This window comes from Procambarus clarkii, chromosome 25, assembly GCF_040958095.1.
Source record: "Procambarus clarkii isolate CNS0578487 chromosome 25, FALCON_Pclarkii_2.0, whole genome shotgun sequence".
In the NCBI taxonomy this organism is placed as follows: Eukaryota; Metazoa; Arthropoda; class Malacostraca; order Decapoda; family Cambaridae; genus Procambarus; species Procambarus clarkii.
The window spans coordinates 32,343,109-32,359,112 of NC_091174.1; the positions used below are offsets into that span (position 1 = coordinate 32,343,109).

Below are 16,004 nucleotides of genomic sequence, written 5' to 3' on the forward strand. Positions count from 1 at the left end.
GTTCAAGGGTTTATTGAACACTCGACCACAGAAGGTGATTCGGTGCTTTTAAAATGCTAAGCTAACCTACATACATAAATACATAGATACACAGATTTACGTATGCCCTACATAAAGTGATTTATGTGTCTTTTACATAGTGTCATTAATGTACATTCACAAAGGTGAAATGTAATTCTGATCAGCTTCCATATATACTTTATACCCATACATATACATACATATATACACACACATGCATTCACATACATCTGTCTCATTTACTCTGACAGGGTGAGATAGCTGATAAAGAAACTAGTGTGCAGTTAAGCACTTAATCACTGAAGGTGATGAAGGTGCTTTTACAAGCTCAGGTTATATAGTTACATCATATAACATTGAATGATATATTGAATATAACATTGAATAAATGATATATTACATGGTCAATCTTGGATACAAGTCCAATATCAAGTGTTCCAGTACTCATATAGTAATTACAGAGTTCAGCATACTTTAGCCCAGGAGGGCGAAAGTCAGTCAGTATGGGACATTCTACAATATAACGTTCAAGAGAGTGCATGTTTTCTCTTTCACAAAGTTGACACATTGTGTACTCGACATTTGGGTTTTGAGAAAGCTGCCAGATACGTCTATATCCCAGGCGTATTCTGGCCACTATAACATCACATTGCCGGGTTCTTGTTCTATTAGTCCCATATGTGAATATCTCCTCACGATATCTATCATAATATTTAATGCTACAACTTTCAGGTCTTTGTGAATTTGTTAGGTCGGTGAGATTTTCATTAGATATTTGTTTAAGTATTCTCTTTGTCACTGCTAATGAAACACCCATATGAAACACCCACCCAAACACCCACTCAACACCCTAAACACCCATATCAATTTCTACCACTGGTTTTCTGCAGGCTGTCTTAGCAAGCATATCAACAGTGGGGTGAAAGGGGCGGGAGGACAGGAAGAAAAGGGGGGTTTCCTATGCAGAGGAGGGTGGTGGGGTTGCCCTCCCCGCTGGTGTTACTGGGTAGCTGGTTGTGGGTTCCCCCCTCGCCTCTGGAGGTGATGTGTTGGGAGCTGTGGTTTCCTGGTTTTGCCCTCTCGCCCTGCGCTTCTTCCCTGTGTGTGTGTGTGTGTGTGTGTGTGTGTGTGTGTGTGTGTGTGTGTGTGTGTGTGTGTGTGTGTGTGTGTGTGTGTGTGTGTGTGTGTGTGTGTGTGTGTATGTATGTTCAGTTTATATATAATTATAAAAAAAGAGAATGAGAGTTTAATTCTTCTATTCATATTTCAACATATCAGCAGTTGACAAGCTGGCATTGGCTTATTTAATCTTATTATTTTTATATTTGAAATATGAGTGTTAACACTTCCAGTGTTAAGGTCATCTAACCTCACCTCTTCACGGTCGATATTGGGGAATCCCACGAAGTTTTAAAAAATTACAAAAACAAGATGAAAAATGATTTAAAATATTTGAACAACTTTTTCAAGAAAATTAATCGAAAATAAAAGATAGTATTGAGCATTTTTCGACAATTATGATTCAAACTTCGCTGGAACGCGTCAGTATTATTAGTCCACCCAGTACACAGCAATGGGATACTGAAAGTATGAGATGTGCTATGAGTGAAGACAATTGTCCCACATACGAGAGAGAGAGAATGGTGAAAATAAAGAGAGATTACAGTTTACTCTGTGAGAAGCTCAAATTGTATTATTAGACATATGATCATGTAATACTAATAATGCCCACAATATTTTTTATCATTTATTTATCAAATGTCTTACCACCCCAGATTTACCATCGCACGGAATAGTCACTAGAATAAATGTTGTTTAATTAAAAAAAGTGTATCTATGATATTTTATATTTTGTTACTCTAACTATTCTTAGTATTATTATTTGGTTTAATTTATTTATATATTTTTCACCTAATCAAACTGAAATAAGTAAAAAACTGATAATAAACCATAAGAAATAGACAATAAAAGGAGAATCTTCACCACTCATACCATAATCTATGGTTGTCTATAAGATTAATAACAATAATTATAATGAAAATGTTTTGGTTCATATTGTACCTCAAAATTATAATTTCTTTATACAACAAGGCCAACTCATCTACGATCCTACTTCCCGTCAAAATTATAATGCATGTTGTACATTATCAGACTTTCCTCAATGGCATATGTTTTTTCTGTGGAAGAATCAACTACTTCTCTAACCATCCCACAATAAACAAACATGTTTATTGTGGGATGACCTCTTGGTGATGACCTCCAGGTGACCTCTTGAATATATGAAAAGTAGCATATATACATTAATGGCATATCGTTTACAGACACACTATCTAAAAAATCCACTAACACTTCTCCATCATCTCATACTCACTGGGCATAGAAAATTAATACAAAATGAGAACTAATGGCAAAAATATTTGTTTACTATATTTACAAGATCCCTGAAGAAATCAACGTTATCCTAAACGAAAACGAGGAAGGAAAAAAGGTAATAATGATAATAGTATTTCAAACATACTGTAAATTCAAAATGGGTTGCATTTTTTTTTTAAAGAACGTAATGTCCCGTAACAATAAATACCTCTATTGTGTATTAATCATATACATAATATATAATATACCAGGATGATCAATAGGTTGCTGGAAGTCAATTAAAGCATGATAATCAGGAGGTACCAGGCTGTTTTTGCAAGCATATCAACATTGTCAAGCCTTGAGAGACCAACATGTGATGGTATTCATAGGAATTTAATTTCAAATCAGTAATATTTGAATGAATGTTTTATCTGCTAAAGAAAACAGAAAACCTCGTACAGGCAGCTCCTGCAATGGTGCTGGAACCAAAAGTATTCGCGTTTGCCTTTTCATTGGAAAATTCCAGCACCGTAGAGAAAGGGCACCTGCTGCATGGGGTAACAGCTTCTCCTCCATATCGACCTACCCAGGCTTTGCACCCTGGGGAAGTTACTCCAGCCTCGACAACCAGAGCGCAACTCCATAGTCTCCCAAGATTGCAGGATGCCTTCTACTATCACTGGTTACTGCAAGGTTATCAGTCGTTACTGTAAGGTTATCAGTGCTTACTGCAAGGTTATCAGTGCTTACTGCAAGGTTGTCAGTGCTTACTGCAAGGTTATCAGTCGTTACTGTAAGGTTATCAGTGCTTACTGCAAGGTTATCAGTGCTTACTACAAGGTTATCAGTGCTTACTGCAAAGTTGTCAGTGCTTACTGCAAGGTTATCAGTGCTTACTGCAAGGTTATCAGTGCTTACTGCAAGGTTATCAGTGCTTGCGGCAAGGTTATCAGTGCTTACTGCAAGGTTATCAGTGCTTACTGCAAAGTTGTCAGTGCTTACTGCAAGGTTATCAGTGCTTGCTGCCAGGTTATCAGTGCTTACTGCATGGTTATCAGTGCTTACTGCAAGGTTATCAGTGCTTACTGCAAGGTTATCAGTGCTTACTGCAAGGTTATCAGTGCTTGCTGAAAGGTTATCAGTGCTTACTGCAAAGTTGTCAGTGCTTACTGCAAGGTTATCAGTGCTTGCTGCAAGGTTATCTGTTATACTCAAATTCTGTCAGTTGAAATGTAACCAATCACAGGCGAGTAGGCCTCTGACGTCATGCCAGACAGAGGAGCATCAGGCATGCTCCCAGCAGCCTCAGTCATCCTCACAGACTCAGAGTAGAAGGACCTCGGCTAGGCAGATATATACCTTGCTATCTCAGTCAATAAATATATACAGAAGCGACTACTGTGTCTACATTCTACCCGAACAAGGCAAACGAATACTGGTAGCAGCAGTGGGACCCAGAAATTTTTTCTGGAAACAAAAGTTCAAGTACCCAGCATCGCCTCGTGTTCCAGCCGCCGCCACCGCCACCGCCACCGCCATAAGCCGCCATCCTGCCACCCACGCATCAAATATTGTGCCAGACCGGGGTCCTGCCATCAACCACTACTCCAGGCCAACGTTCAGAAGTAAGGGTCAATATTTTCCTGTGAGAACGCTCATTCATCAGTGAGGAGGAAGGAAGCTTCCCGCGCCAGCCATTTTTTTTAACCTCGCGCCACCACGTGGGAACCACCTAGTGCACCCACCACCACCACCGCCACCCAAGCTGACAGTATCTAAGCTTTGTGAGTGTTCAAGCTACTGAAATCGTGGTCAATCATCGTCGCAACTATCAACTGACCATCGTATGTACTGTATTGTTCCTTGAGAATATTTGGTGGACTGCAATTGTTTGACTAGTGTCGCCTCCCCAGGCTCACACCTCGCCTCCCTCTCCAGCTCACACCTCGCCACCAGCCCCTGCTACATCATTTTGTGTGAACTCCTGCCTCCCAATCGTGTTTCTCCACCGACATCGTCGTAATATCGTCGTCGTCAGAATTTATCTTCGCACTTCCAGCATCAACAGTGTGGGGTCCCTGAGTTTCGCGCCATCGCCGCCAGGAGCGCTGCCATCGCACCAGTTTGTAAACAAGCCCTCACATGGTCCTCTTCACACGTCTGGTCACCGTTTTTCGTTTTGGCCACTGTTATATTGCAAATCCTGCAGCCCTGAGTTAAGTAAATATGAGCTAAGATATCGTGTGCTATGATTTAATGAGGTTTAACGTAAATATATCCAAAATATCTTATGAATTAATCTTTCAGTGACTTGTTAAATATTGGAGCCGGTTTAGTACTCCAGAGGCCCACAGTTTCTCTGAGACATTTCAATATTCCCTGCATATGATTCCATTATTCATTAATTGTTACTAGTGTCATTACTGAATTCAAAGGTGAGAGAAGTAAGAAATAATTGTTTCTAGCAGTTATATACATTCCTGTGTCCAGTTTATGTGCTACATCCATATTTCTTGCATTGCCACTTGTTGTGTTGAATCTTTTTAATGAAATTTTGCAATTGCACTTCCAGTTTTTATATTCTCAATTGCTGTGCTTAGTCTGGTTTAATTAATTTACATACATCTAATTCCAGTCATTTTTTTAATGAAAGATTGCTAAATTTAGTTTAGAATTGCTTGTTCTTAATTATTTTCTTGCCTAGCCCAATTTAATAATTTTATTTCTGCCATTTTTTACTTTAGCCAAGTTGATATTTTTTTGTGTGTTTATTTTTGTGTATACTATTTCTGATGCCAGGTGCACTTAATTATAATCTGCGTTCAAATATTACTTCCACGGCTGTGACAATGCCTACCACTGTTGAAACCCCTTCAGAATCAATGGGAACAGTTGCTCGTCCCAATGGCCAGAGATCAGCTCAGGAAATGGCTATTCCTCTTTTTGCTGGGGAATCGCGTTTATTAGAATCATGGTTTAGTAAGGTTGAAGCGAAAACAGTTGCACGTTTTTCTAAGCCTACTGATGCCGAATACTTAGCAATTGCACGGTCAGCCGTGGACACAACCAAAGGTGATGCACGTTTTGTTGTTGATGAGAAAGCCATTGTTAGCCTCCAGTCTTGGCCTGAATTTAAGGATTTCTTTCGCCGTTGCTTTGTTAATAAAGGAGACCTTGACCCATATAGGTTAGTCAAGAAAATTGCCAATGCCACCATGCAGCCTGGTGAATCGTTTAATGCGTTTACTAGCCGTCTCGATCAGTATCTGTATGCCTTAGTTTCTGCTATGAATAATTCAACTTGGTTAGATAAAGACAATAATCTGTCCCCTGAGGCTATGGCCAAAATGATAGCATTTGATACTTTAATGCATTTTGCCCCCGAGCATACAAAACCAATCGTTGAGCAACAAAATTTTGGTGTTAAACATGAAATTGGTGAAGTATTTGAGGCTATTAACAATGCCGCAGATAAACTAGCTCCCCGAAGTGCTCAACTGTTGCCACCCTCTGATGCTGTAAATGTAGTCACAAGCTCTCAGCATCCTCCCACAAATTCTCAAAACTCTTGGTCGCAGAAGCGTACCCATGCTCGTAGCCCCCAGTCAAATTCGCCGCCTCATAAAATGCCGAAACGCCATAGTCCACAACCATCCACTCCCTCATGTTGGCATTGTGGTAAGAGTAACCACCTTGCAAGGGACTGTTGGTCCGCCCCTAGATCATCACCTCCTAGACAATTCTCTCGGCCCCCTCATCAATCTAATCATTCTAGGCTTCCATATTGCACGTACCATAAACAAGTTGGTCACCACACTGCGGATTGTAGAGCTAGGCAAAGGACATCTCCACCTCGTAACTCCCATGGTTAGTCTTGGCGAGGCTCACAGCGTCCAAGACATTATCAGAACTCTCGTAATTACAACTCCCAGCCCAGCTATAATGCAACTTCAAATTATAATGCTCAGTCACAGAATGCTGGAGCTCAGAATGTTCACTCCATGTCGTCGGGAAACCCCCAAGGCCATCCGCTAACCAATTCAAGCTAGCCAATCCTAGTGCCCTCCCTGTGTATTCAGTAGCTACCCAAAATAGATTTGGACACTTGACAGAGGAGGACACTGACTCTAGACCAGTTGTAGATGTTGACGGATCCACAGTAAATTTGACACAAACAAGACACAGATATCCCAGACAACATAAGTCAAAAATAGTAACTTGTCCAGTCTCAAGTGATGGTCCCCTTGTATCAGCCATTGTACATGGTAGAGTTTTAAAAGTTATTCTTGACTCAGGTGCAAAAATTAATATTGTCAAGCCCTCAGCTCTTAGAGACATTGAAAGTATGCACCCTACTATTTTAAAACAGTCACACATACCTTTTCTAAGTGGTATTTCAGGAAATAAAGTAAAAGTTCAGGGTGAAATTGACCTCCCACTCAAGTTCAATGATGTCACATTGTCTATAACATGTTTAGTTGTTGACATTATTCATTTTCCTGGAGACATTCTCTTAGGTCTGTACACCATGATTGATGAAAATATTGCATTGTTTCCCCATCGTTGGAACATAAGTATCAAAGACCATGTCATACCCTTGTGTAGCATCTATCGACAAGGCCACGAGTTCAATCTTCAATCAGATTATGTTAATTTTGTTGACACCCGCCTTGCAAGCGTAGGTTTGTCAGATCATTGTCGTGGTAGCATACCCGAGAAAACAGGCACTCGATTGAAGCATAGTAGTTGTGCAGTTGTTAAGGAGAATGAGTATCGGGACTTTCTGGAAGGGGACGCCCTAACGGATTCTCGTTGTCTCGCTCGCCTGGCAGCTTCCATCTCTGAAGTCAGTGGTTCCATGGCTACTGACACTGTGCTACACCCTCATTCTCTCACCAGAATAAGAGTTAAGGTTCAGGGAGTGCCTGAATTGTCGGATGTGATTGCGGAAAGTGAAACATGTAAAGTGAATGGTACATTTGTTGAACCCTCCTGGCACACAGTGCAGGATGGTACTGTCACACTTTTTATCGCAAACACAAGTAATGCCGATATCCATCTCCAGTCTGGTACCCATGTTGTAGATTTTGCCTATTACTCGTTACCGGTGCGAGTTGTGGATGATGTCTCCATGGATCATACTGTTTGTACACTCACACCAGGAGAACAGGGATCTCAGCCAGAGGTGCAAGCGCAACACCTCAGTCCTACTGATTTTCCTGACTCTGTGGCTCAGCTTTTGAAAATTTTGAACAAGAATAGAGCTGTTGTTGCTCTACCAGGAGAAAAATTAGGTCTCACTCCTCTCATTACACATAAAATTCCCCTTGAACAAGGAACTACGCCTATTTATGTACCAGCTTACCGTCTTCCCCATTCTCAGAGAGCAGAAGCAGATAGACTTGTAGAAGAAATGTTACAGAGTGATGTAATTGAATCGAGTAATTCGCCATGGAACGCTCCATTGATTCTTGTACCAAAGCGAGATGGGACTTGGAGACCTGTAATCGATTATCGCAAGCTTAACAGAGTAACAATACCTGATCGTTTCCCACTTCCAGTTCTAAATGATTTGTTGCAAAGTATTGGTCGAAACAAAGTATTCTCAACGTTAGATTTGTTGCAGGGATTCTGGCAAATCCCCCTTGATGAGGAAAGTAAACAATTGACAGCCTTTAGTACTCCCAATGGTCATTTTCATTTCAAAAGAATGCCGTTTGGTTTGCGTAGTAGTCCAATAACCTTTTCACGGCTCATGACAAATCTATTTCGTAGATTGATAGGAAGTACGCTTCTAGTTTACCTTGATGATCTCATAATCATGTCGCAAGATGTTCAGACTCATTTCCAGAACCTTGAAAAGGTACTTGCAAAGCTCGCTGAAGCTAATTTAAAAATAAAGCTTGCAAAATGTTCATTTTTAAAGCAAAAGATTAATTTCCTAGGTCATACAGTTACACCTTCAGGTATTACATTGAATGAATCAAAAATTATTGCTGCCCGTGATTTTCCAACACCTCGTACCGCAGAAGCCGTAAGACAGTTCACAGGTCTTGTAGGATTTTATCGTTCATTTATTGCTGGATTCTCTATTATAGCCGCTCCGCTTTACAAGTTGCAAAGAAAAGATGAACCCTTTGTTTGGGGAGAGGCCCAGGATCAGTCATTCAAAAAACTCAAAGCAGCCTTGATTTCGTCACCTGTCCTTAGGTACCCAGATTTTTCTAAACCTTTTACGTTGGTTACAGATGCTAGTGACATAGGTCTAGGTGCTGCATTACTTCAAACAGAAGGTCACAGAGATCACGCAATAGCTTATGCTAGCCGTACTTTATCTAAAGAAGAGAAAAATTATAGTGCAACAGAACGAGAAGCCTTGGCAGTTGTTTGGGCACTTAAACATTTCAAGGATACAATTTATAATTACCCAGTTCATGTTCTTACAGATCACCAACCATTAATTCCCTTGTTCAAAAATAAGAATCCAGTTGGAAAGTTTGCTAGATATTTGCTCACAATTCAAGAATTCAATCCCACATTTGGATATATTCCAGGAAAGCAGAATGTTGTAGCCGATGCGTTTTCTCGACACGTAGCTGCGATTCAGTTAAATTACCCAGCATTAGATGCTACAGTAGTAGAAACAGAACAGAGACAAGACCCCATATGGGCACCCGTCATTAAATTTTTGACTAAGCAAGACACTCGCCCGATTCATAAACCGCCAGTACCATTGAAAGAACTAGTTATGTTGGACAATTTACTGTGTAGAGTAGTAAAGCTAGGGACAGCCTCGAGGAAATGTTGTCAGTTAGTTGTTCCAGCTGTCTTGGTACCAACTGTGTTAAAAATTATCCATGATGCTCCTGCAAGTGCACATCCAGGAAAGGATCGTACACTCCAACAAGGTCGATTGAAATATTTTTGGCCAAAAATGGCTAAGGAGATTGCTCATTATGTTGACAGATGTTTAACTTGTTTACAGCACAAGGGACATGTTTCAGGACCTAATCCAATTCAGGTGTACCCAGCAACTAAAGCTCCTTGGGAACGAATATCGATGGATTTATTGACAAATTTTGCGGAAACAGAGAAAGGGAACAAACATTTGCTTGTAATGGTCGATAATTTTTCACGGTTTTGCGAACTAGTTCCTATCCCGAACAAAACAGCAGAAACCATAGCCAGCGCATTCCATGACCAAATAATTTGTAGATATAGTATGCCTAAAGTAATCCTTTCAGATAATGGACCAGAATTCAGTAATAGTATTCTAACTAGCTTGTGTGATTTATATAACATCAAAAAATGTAGCATTATGCCTTATCATCCGGCAAGTAATGGACTAGCTGAACGTACTAACAGGAAAGTGTTAGATGCCTTGAGAGTCACGTTGAATTTTGATAACAACAATTGGGATGATTTTATACCCTTAATTCAGTGTGCTATAAATTCTTCAATTAATGTTTCTACTGGTGACACACCTCACGCTATTCTTTATGGTACAGATAAGATCCTCCCTAATGAATTGATTAACGTACCTCCTACTCCCTTATATAACGTAGATGATTTTGTTCAAGTGAAGCGTAGACAAATGTAACTAGTATTCAAGAAAATACGAGAACAACTGTCCAAAGCAACAGCCGAGTTCACTCTAGCAAGGAATGCACGAGCTAAACCCAGTAAAATAACTATTGGATCTGTAGTAATGATACTTAACCAACACAGGTCTGGTCCTATGTACAAGTTAACTAAGAAATTTTTGGGTCCATATAAGGTAATCGAGCTTATTAAAGGTAACAAATACAGACTTAAGAACTTGTTAACAGGAGAGTATATAAATGAACATTTAGACCACATGAAGTTAGCTAAAATGACTGTTGACGAGACTGATGAGGAAGATGACAATGAACTTACCCAGACAGATACTCCTACTCGGACACCACCTTCTGTGGTTGACAGACCACTTGATGTTCAGCAACCCCATACTAGCAATTATAATCTTAGATCTAGACCTCTCGTTTCAACCGTGCACTCACCACATGTCCATTGGCTAGATGTTAACGAGGATATCTCTCAAGATGATAGTTTGTCGCATGAAGTTTCATCTGTTCCGGACCTTCAGTCAGAGCCAGAGTTGTATAGTGCTCTGGATGAGCTAGGTGTAGATATCCGCAGAATTTATAATTGAATGCACTCTGCAGTTATTCTGTTTGTTTTGAAAAAAAAAAAAAACTCATTTGCAGTATTTCTACCACATGTGTCTTATTATTACCATTATATATAATGTATAGTTTTTCTCAACTTTATTTTGTTATGAATTAGATGCCATTGTTAAGTCTACTACCATTTGTATTTTTACAGTGCTTGTCATAAGAGTTATTATTGTTCTAGCAACCACATTGAGGCCAGTGAATCCTGACTGCTATCACGCAGATGTTAGTCTTCTTGATCCAGGTCTTGTATATGCTTGTAAATATATTGCACATTATATATATTGTACATTGGTCTTGTAAATATATTGTATTATTTCAGAAAAAAAAAGAGAGAGAGAAAAAAAAAAAAAAAAATCATTATCTATCTTGAAATTCAATTGTGGTTGTTAGGTCAGAACTTTGTTCCATTAATGTAATAATTGTTTAATTTTGTATGGTTTTCAAGCATATGCCATTGACACATGTTAATAATTTTGTTTAGGCAATACCTTGAGTTGTATTGTTCATATCTGATCAGTAGACATACACATGTTCTTAATACTCTGGTTTAATCAAAGAATTGTTACCATGATTTTCACCTATTATGATGAATTTTTTTTGGTGCATATATGCCGAGTTGTTTGTATTACGCACACCTGATCTTCTTTCAATGTTTTATTATGCAAATTTCACATGTAAGCCATTATTGTATGCTACCGAGGTCCTTTCAGTATCATTGTAACTATATAGCTAGCCAGAGCTTGTCGACAAGGGACGTCGACTTGGTAGCGTGTCCGAGCGGTGTTATACTCAAATTCTGTCAGTTGAAATGTAACCAATCACAGGCGAGTAGGCCTCTGACGTCATGCCAGACAGAGGAGCATCAGGCATGCTCCCAGCAGCCTCAGTCATCCTCACAGACTCAGAGTAGAAGGACCTCGGCTAGGCAGATATATACCTTGCTATCTCAGTCAATAAATATATACAGAAGCGACTACTGTGTCTACATTCTACCCGAACAAGGCAAACGAATATATCAGTGCTTACTGCAAGGTTATCAGTGCTTACTGCAAGGTTATCAGTGCTTACTGCAAGGTTATCACTGCTTACTGCAAGGTTATCAGTGCTTGCTGAAAGGATATCAGTGATTTTTAGGGTATAATTAGTGACTGCTAGATTATCAAAGGTTACTGCTTGGTAATTAGTGATAACTGCTCGGTTATCAGTAGTTACTGCTAGAATATCAGTGGTTATTGCTAGGTTATCAGTGGTTACTGCTAGGTTATCAGTGGTTACTGCTCGGTTATCAGTGGTTACTGCTCAGTTATCAGTGGTTACTACTAGGTTATCAGTAGTTATTGCTCGGTTATCAGTGGTTACTGCTATGTTATCAGTGGTTACTGCTAGTTATCAGTGGTTACTGGTCGGTTATCAGTGGTTACTGCTCGGTTATCAGTGGTTACTGCTCGGTTGTCAGTGGTTACTGCTCGGTTATCAGTGGTTACTGATAGGTTATCAGTGGCTATGTGTTTGTCAGTCTTTAATTGTTTATGTTGATCAATGCTCATTTTGTTCGTGTAGAATAATACACAGTGCTCCGGGGCTACAAGTAGGACATTGTTTATTTGCTGTTTAGAGGTCAGTGGTCAGTTGTGAGGTGACGGTTATTAGTCAGTTACTTCTTGTAGGTCAGTGATCAGTTGCGACGTGTAGGTCAGTGTTCAGTTGCCACGTGTAGGTCAGTGATCAGTTGCCACGTGCAGGTCAGTGTTCAGTTGCTACGTGTAGGTCAGTGATCAGTTGCCACGTGTAGGTCAGTGATCAGTTGCCACGTGCAGGTCAGTGTTCAGTTGCCACGTGTAGGTCAGTGATCAGTTGCCACGTGTAGGTCAGTGATCAGTTGCCACGTGCAGGTCAGTGTTCAGTTGCTACATGTAGGTCAGTGATCAGTTGCCACGTGTAGGTCAGTGATCAGTTGCCACGTGTAGGTCAGTGTTCAGTTGCTACGTGTAGGTCAGTGATCAGTTGCCACGTGTAGGTCAGTGATCAGTTGCCACGTGCAGGTCAGTGATCAGTTGCGACGTGTAGGTCAGTGTTCAGTTGCCACGTGTAGGTCAGTGTTCAGTTGATACGTGTAGGTCAGTGTTCAGTTGCCACGTGTTGGTCAGTGTTCAGTTGCCACGTGTAGGTCAGTGATCAGTTGCCACGTGTAGGTCAGTGTTCAGTTGCCACGTGTAGGTCAGTGTTCAGTTGCCACGTGTAGATCAGTGATCAGTTGCCACGTGCAGGTCAGTGATCAGTTGCCATTTGTAGGTCAGTGATCAGTTGCCACGTGTAGGTCAGTGATCAGTTGCCACGTGTAGGTTAGTGATCAGTTGCCACGTGTAGGTTAGTGATCAGTTGCCATGTGTAGGTCAGTGATCAGTTGCCACGTGTAGGTCAGTGTTCAGTTGCTACGTGTAGGTCAGTGATCAGTTGCCACGTGTAGGTCAGTGATCAGTTGCCACGGGCAGGTCAGTGATCAGTTGCGACGTGTAGGTCAGTGTTCAGTTGCCACGTGTAGGTCAGTGTTCAGTTGATACGTGTAGGTCAGTGTTCAGTTGCCACGTGTAGGTCAGTGTTCAGTTGCCACGTGTAGGTCAGTGATCAGTTGCCACGTGCAGGTCAGTGATCAGTTGCCATGTGTAGGTCAGTGATCAGTTGCCACGTGTAGGTCAGTGATCAGTTGCCACGTGTAGGTTAGTGATCAGTTGCCACGTGTAGGTTAGTGATCAGTTGCCATGTGTAGGTCAGTGATCAGTTGCCATGTGTAGGTCAGTGTTCAGTTGTCACGTGTAGGTCAGTGATCAGTTGCCACGTGTAGGTCAGTGTTCAGTTGCCACGTGTAGGTCAGTGTTCAGTTGCCACGTGTAGGTCAGTGTTCAGTTGCCACGTGTAGGTCAGTGTTCAGTTGCCACGTGTAGGTCAGTGATCAGTTGCCACGTGTAGGTCAGTGATCAGTTGCCACGTGTAGGTCAGTGATCAGTTGCCACGTGTAGGTCAGTGTTCAGTTGCCACGTATAGGTCAGTGTTCAGGTGCCACGTGTAGGTCGCAGGGGTAAAAGACTCGTCTCGTCTTAACGAGCGATTTAAACTGAGTTCGTATTCTGGCCGGGGAGGATTGACTAGACGCCAATCCTTAACAGCACGTCTCTCTTCACACAACAGTGAATTGGTACCTGGCTCATAAGCGACTTGGCGACTCTATTCCAGGGAAAATTTGGACTAATTACCTGCTCCAAACGCTGTGCGTGCAAGTGGCTTAACAAAAATGTAAGAATTGATATATATATATATATATATATATATATATATATATATATATATATATATATATATATAATATATATAATATATATATATATATATATATATATATATATATATATATATATATATATATATATATATATATATATATATATATAATGTCGTACCTAGTAGCCAGAACGCACTTCTCTGCCTACTATGTAAGGCCCGATTTGCCTAATAAGCCAAGTTTTCATGAATTAATTGTTTTTCGACTACCAAACCTACCTAACCTAACCTAACCTAACTTTTTCGGCTAACTAACCTAACCTAACCTAACCTATAAAGATAAGTTAGCTTAGGTTAGGTAGGGTTGGTTAGGTTCGGTCATATATCTACGTTAATTTTAACTCCAATAAAAAAAATTGACCTCATACATAATGAAATGGGTAGCTTTATCAATTCATAAGAAAAAAAGAGAAGATATATTAATTCAGGAAAACTTGGCTTATTAGGCAAATCGGGCCTTGCATAGTAGGCCGAGAAGTGCGTTCTGCCTACTAGGTACGACATTATATATTTATTTATATATATATATATATATATATATATATATATATATGTATATATATATATATATATATATATATATATATATATATATATATATATATATATATATATATATATATATTATATATGATTTCTGTGTTGTTTACTAGGATTTCTCTGGCGATGGTTTGGTTGTGGGAAGAGATTATAAGTTCCTTAATGGAGCCCTGTTGTTTATGCATCGTTAAACGCCTAGAAAGAGATGTTGTTGTCTTGCCTATATACTGGGTTTTTTGGAGCTTACAGTCCCCAAGAGGGCATTTGAAGGCATAGACGACGTTGGTCTCTTATAAAGCGTTCTGCTTTGTGTCTGGAGAGTTTCTCATGAGTAGGCTGGCCATTTTTCAGGTTTTATAGTAAATCGTCAGTTGTATCCTCTGATTTTTGTCTGTAGGGATAACGTTTCTATTAACAATATCTTTCAGGACACTTTCCTCCGTTTTATGAGCTGTGGAAAAGAAGTTCCTGTAAAATAGTCTAATAGGGGGTATAGGTGTTGTGTTAGTTGTCTCTTCAGAGGTTGCATGGCGTTTCACTTTCCTTTTTATGATGTCTTCGACGAAACCATTGGAGAAGCCGTTGTTGACTAGGACCTGCATTACCCTACAGAGTTCTTCGTCGACTTGCTTCCATTCTGAGCTGTGGCTGAGAGCACGGTCGACATATGCATTAACAACACTCCTCTTGTACCTGTCTGGGCAGTCGCTGTTGGCATTTAGGCACATTCCTATGTTCGTTTCCTTAGTGTAGACTGCAGTGTGGAAACCTCCGCTCTTTTCCATGACTGTTACATCTAGAAAGGGCAGCTTCCCATCCTTTTCCATCTCGTAAGTGAAACGCAATGTTGACATTTTTACACAGGTACCTGATGCCAGACATCTGCAGGAGCTGAAGGAGGCGTTTGAGCAGAGTTCCGTGCTGCGTTTCACTTACGAGATGGAAAAGGATGGGAAGCTGCCCTTTCTAGATGTAACAGTCATGGAAAAGAGCGGAGGTTTCCACACGGAGGTTGCTATTTAACAGAGGCCGCAGCTCCTTTATATATAAGGATTCCATTACTCTCAAATCTGACTGGCCATTCATACAAGTGTCCAGAATTTTAAAATCAGATTCCAGCAGAGAATGATCAAACTCATAACAATGGTTTCTAATCTCCAAAAATGCTGGTTTAGACAATGGTAATCCAGTCCTAAAAGATAATCCCCGGTGCTCAAGTATCCTAATCTTAAAGTTCCGAATGGAACTCCCGATATATCCAGCATTACAGCTGGAACAATTATACATATATACGACATTGGAGCACAGGGGGGTAGGCACTTTATCTTTAAATTTAAAATAAGAGCCTATGGTATTTGTGTTGACAAAAATAAATCTAAAGTCTACTTGAGGATAACAATGCTGCAACAGTCTCCTCAAACGACTCCTTACAGAAAAGCTAATACTGCCATAAAATGGTAATTTAATATATTTAAGATCCCTTTCCACTGTAGTAATCCTACACGATGGGTGAAACTTCTTATTTAAGAAATTCCT

General features: G+C 40.2%; 1 protein-coding gene across 1 annotated transcript; it reads right to left on the bottom strand.

The window, feature by feature from the left end:
* Positions 1–2,985: 2,985 nt before the first annotated feature.
* LOC138368504 (autotransporter adhesin BpaC-like) lies at positions 2,986–12,139 on the bottom strand. Its single transcript, XM_069331030.1, has 2 exons — positions 11,993–12,139; positions 2,986–3,594 (listed from the first exon to the last, which is right to left on the bottom strand). The coding sequence occupies exons 1-2, from the start codon at positions 12,137–12,139 to the stop codon at positions 2,986–2,988; spliced, it is 756 nt and encodes a 251-aa protein (XP_069187131.1).
* Positions 12,140–16,004: the final 3,865 nt, after the last annotated feature.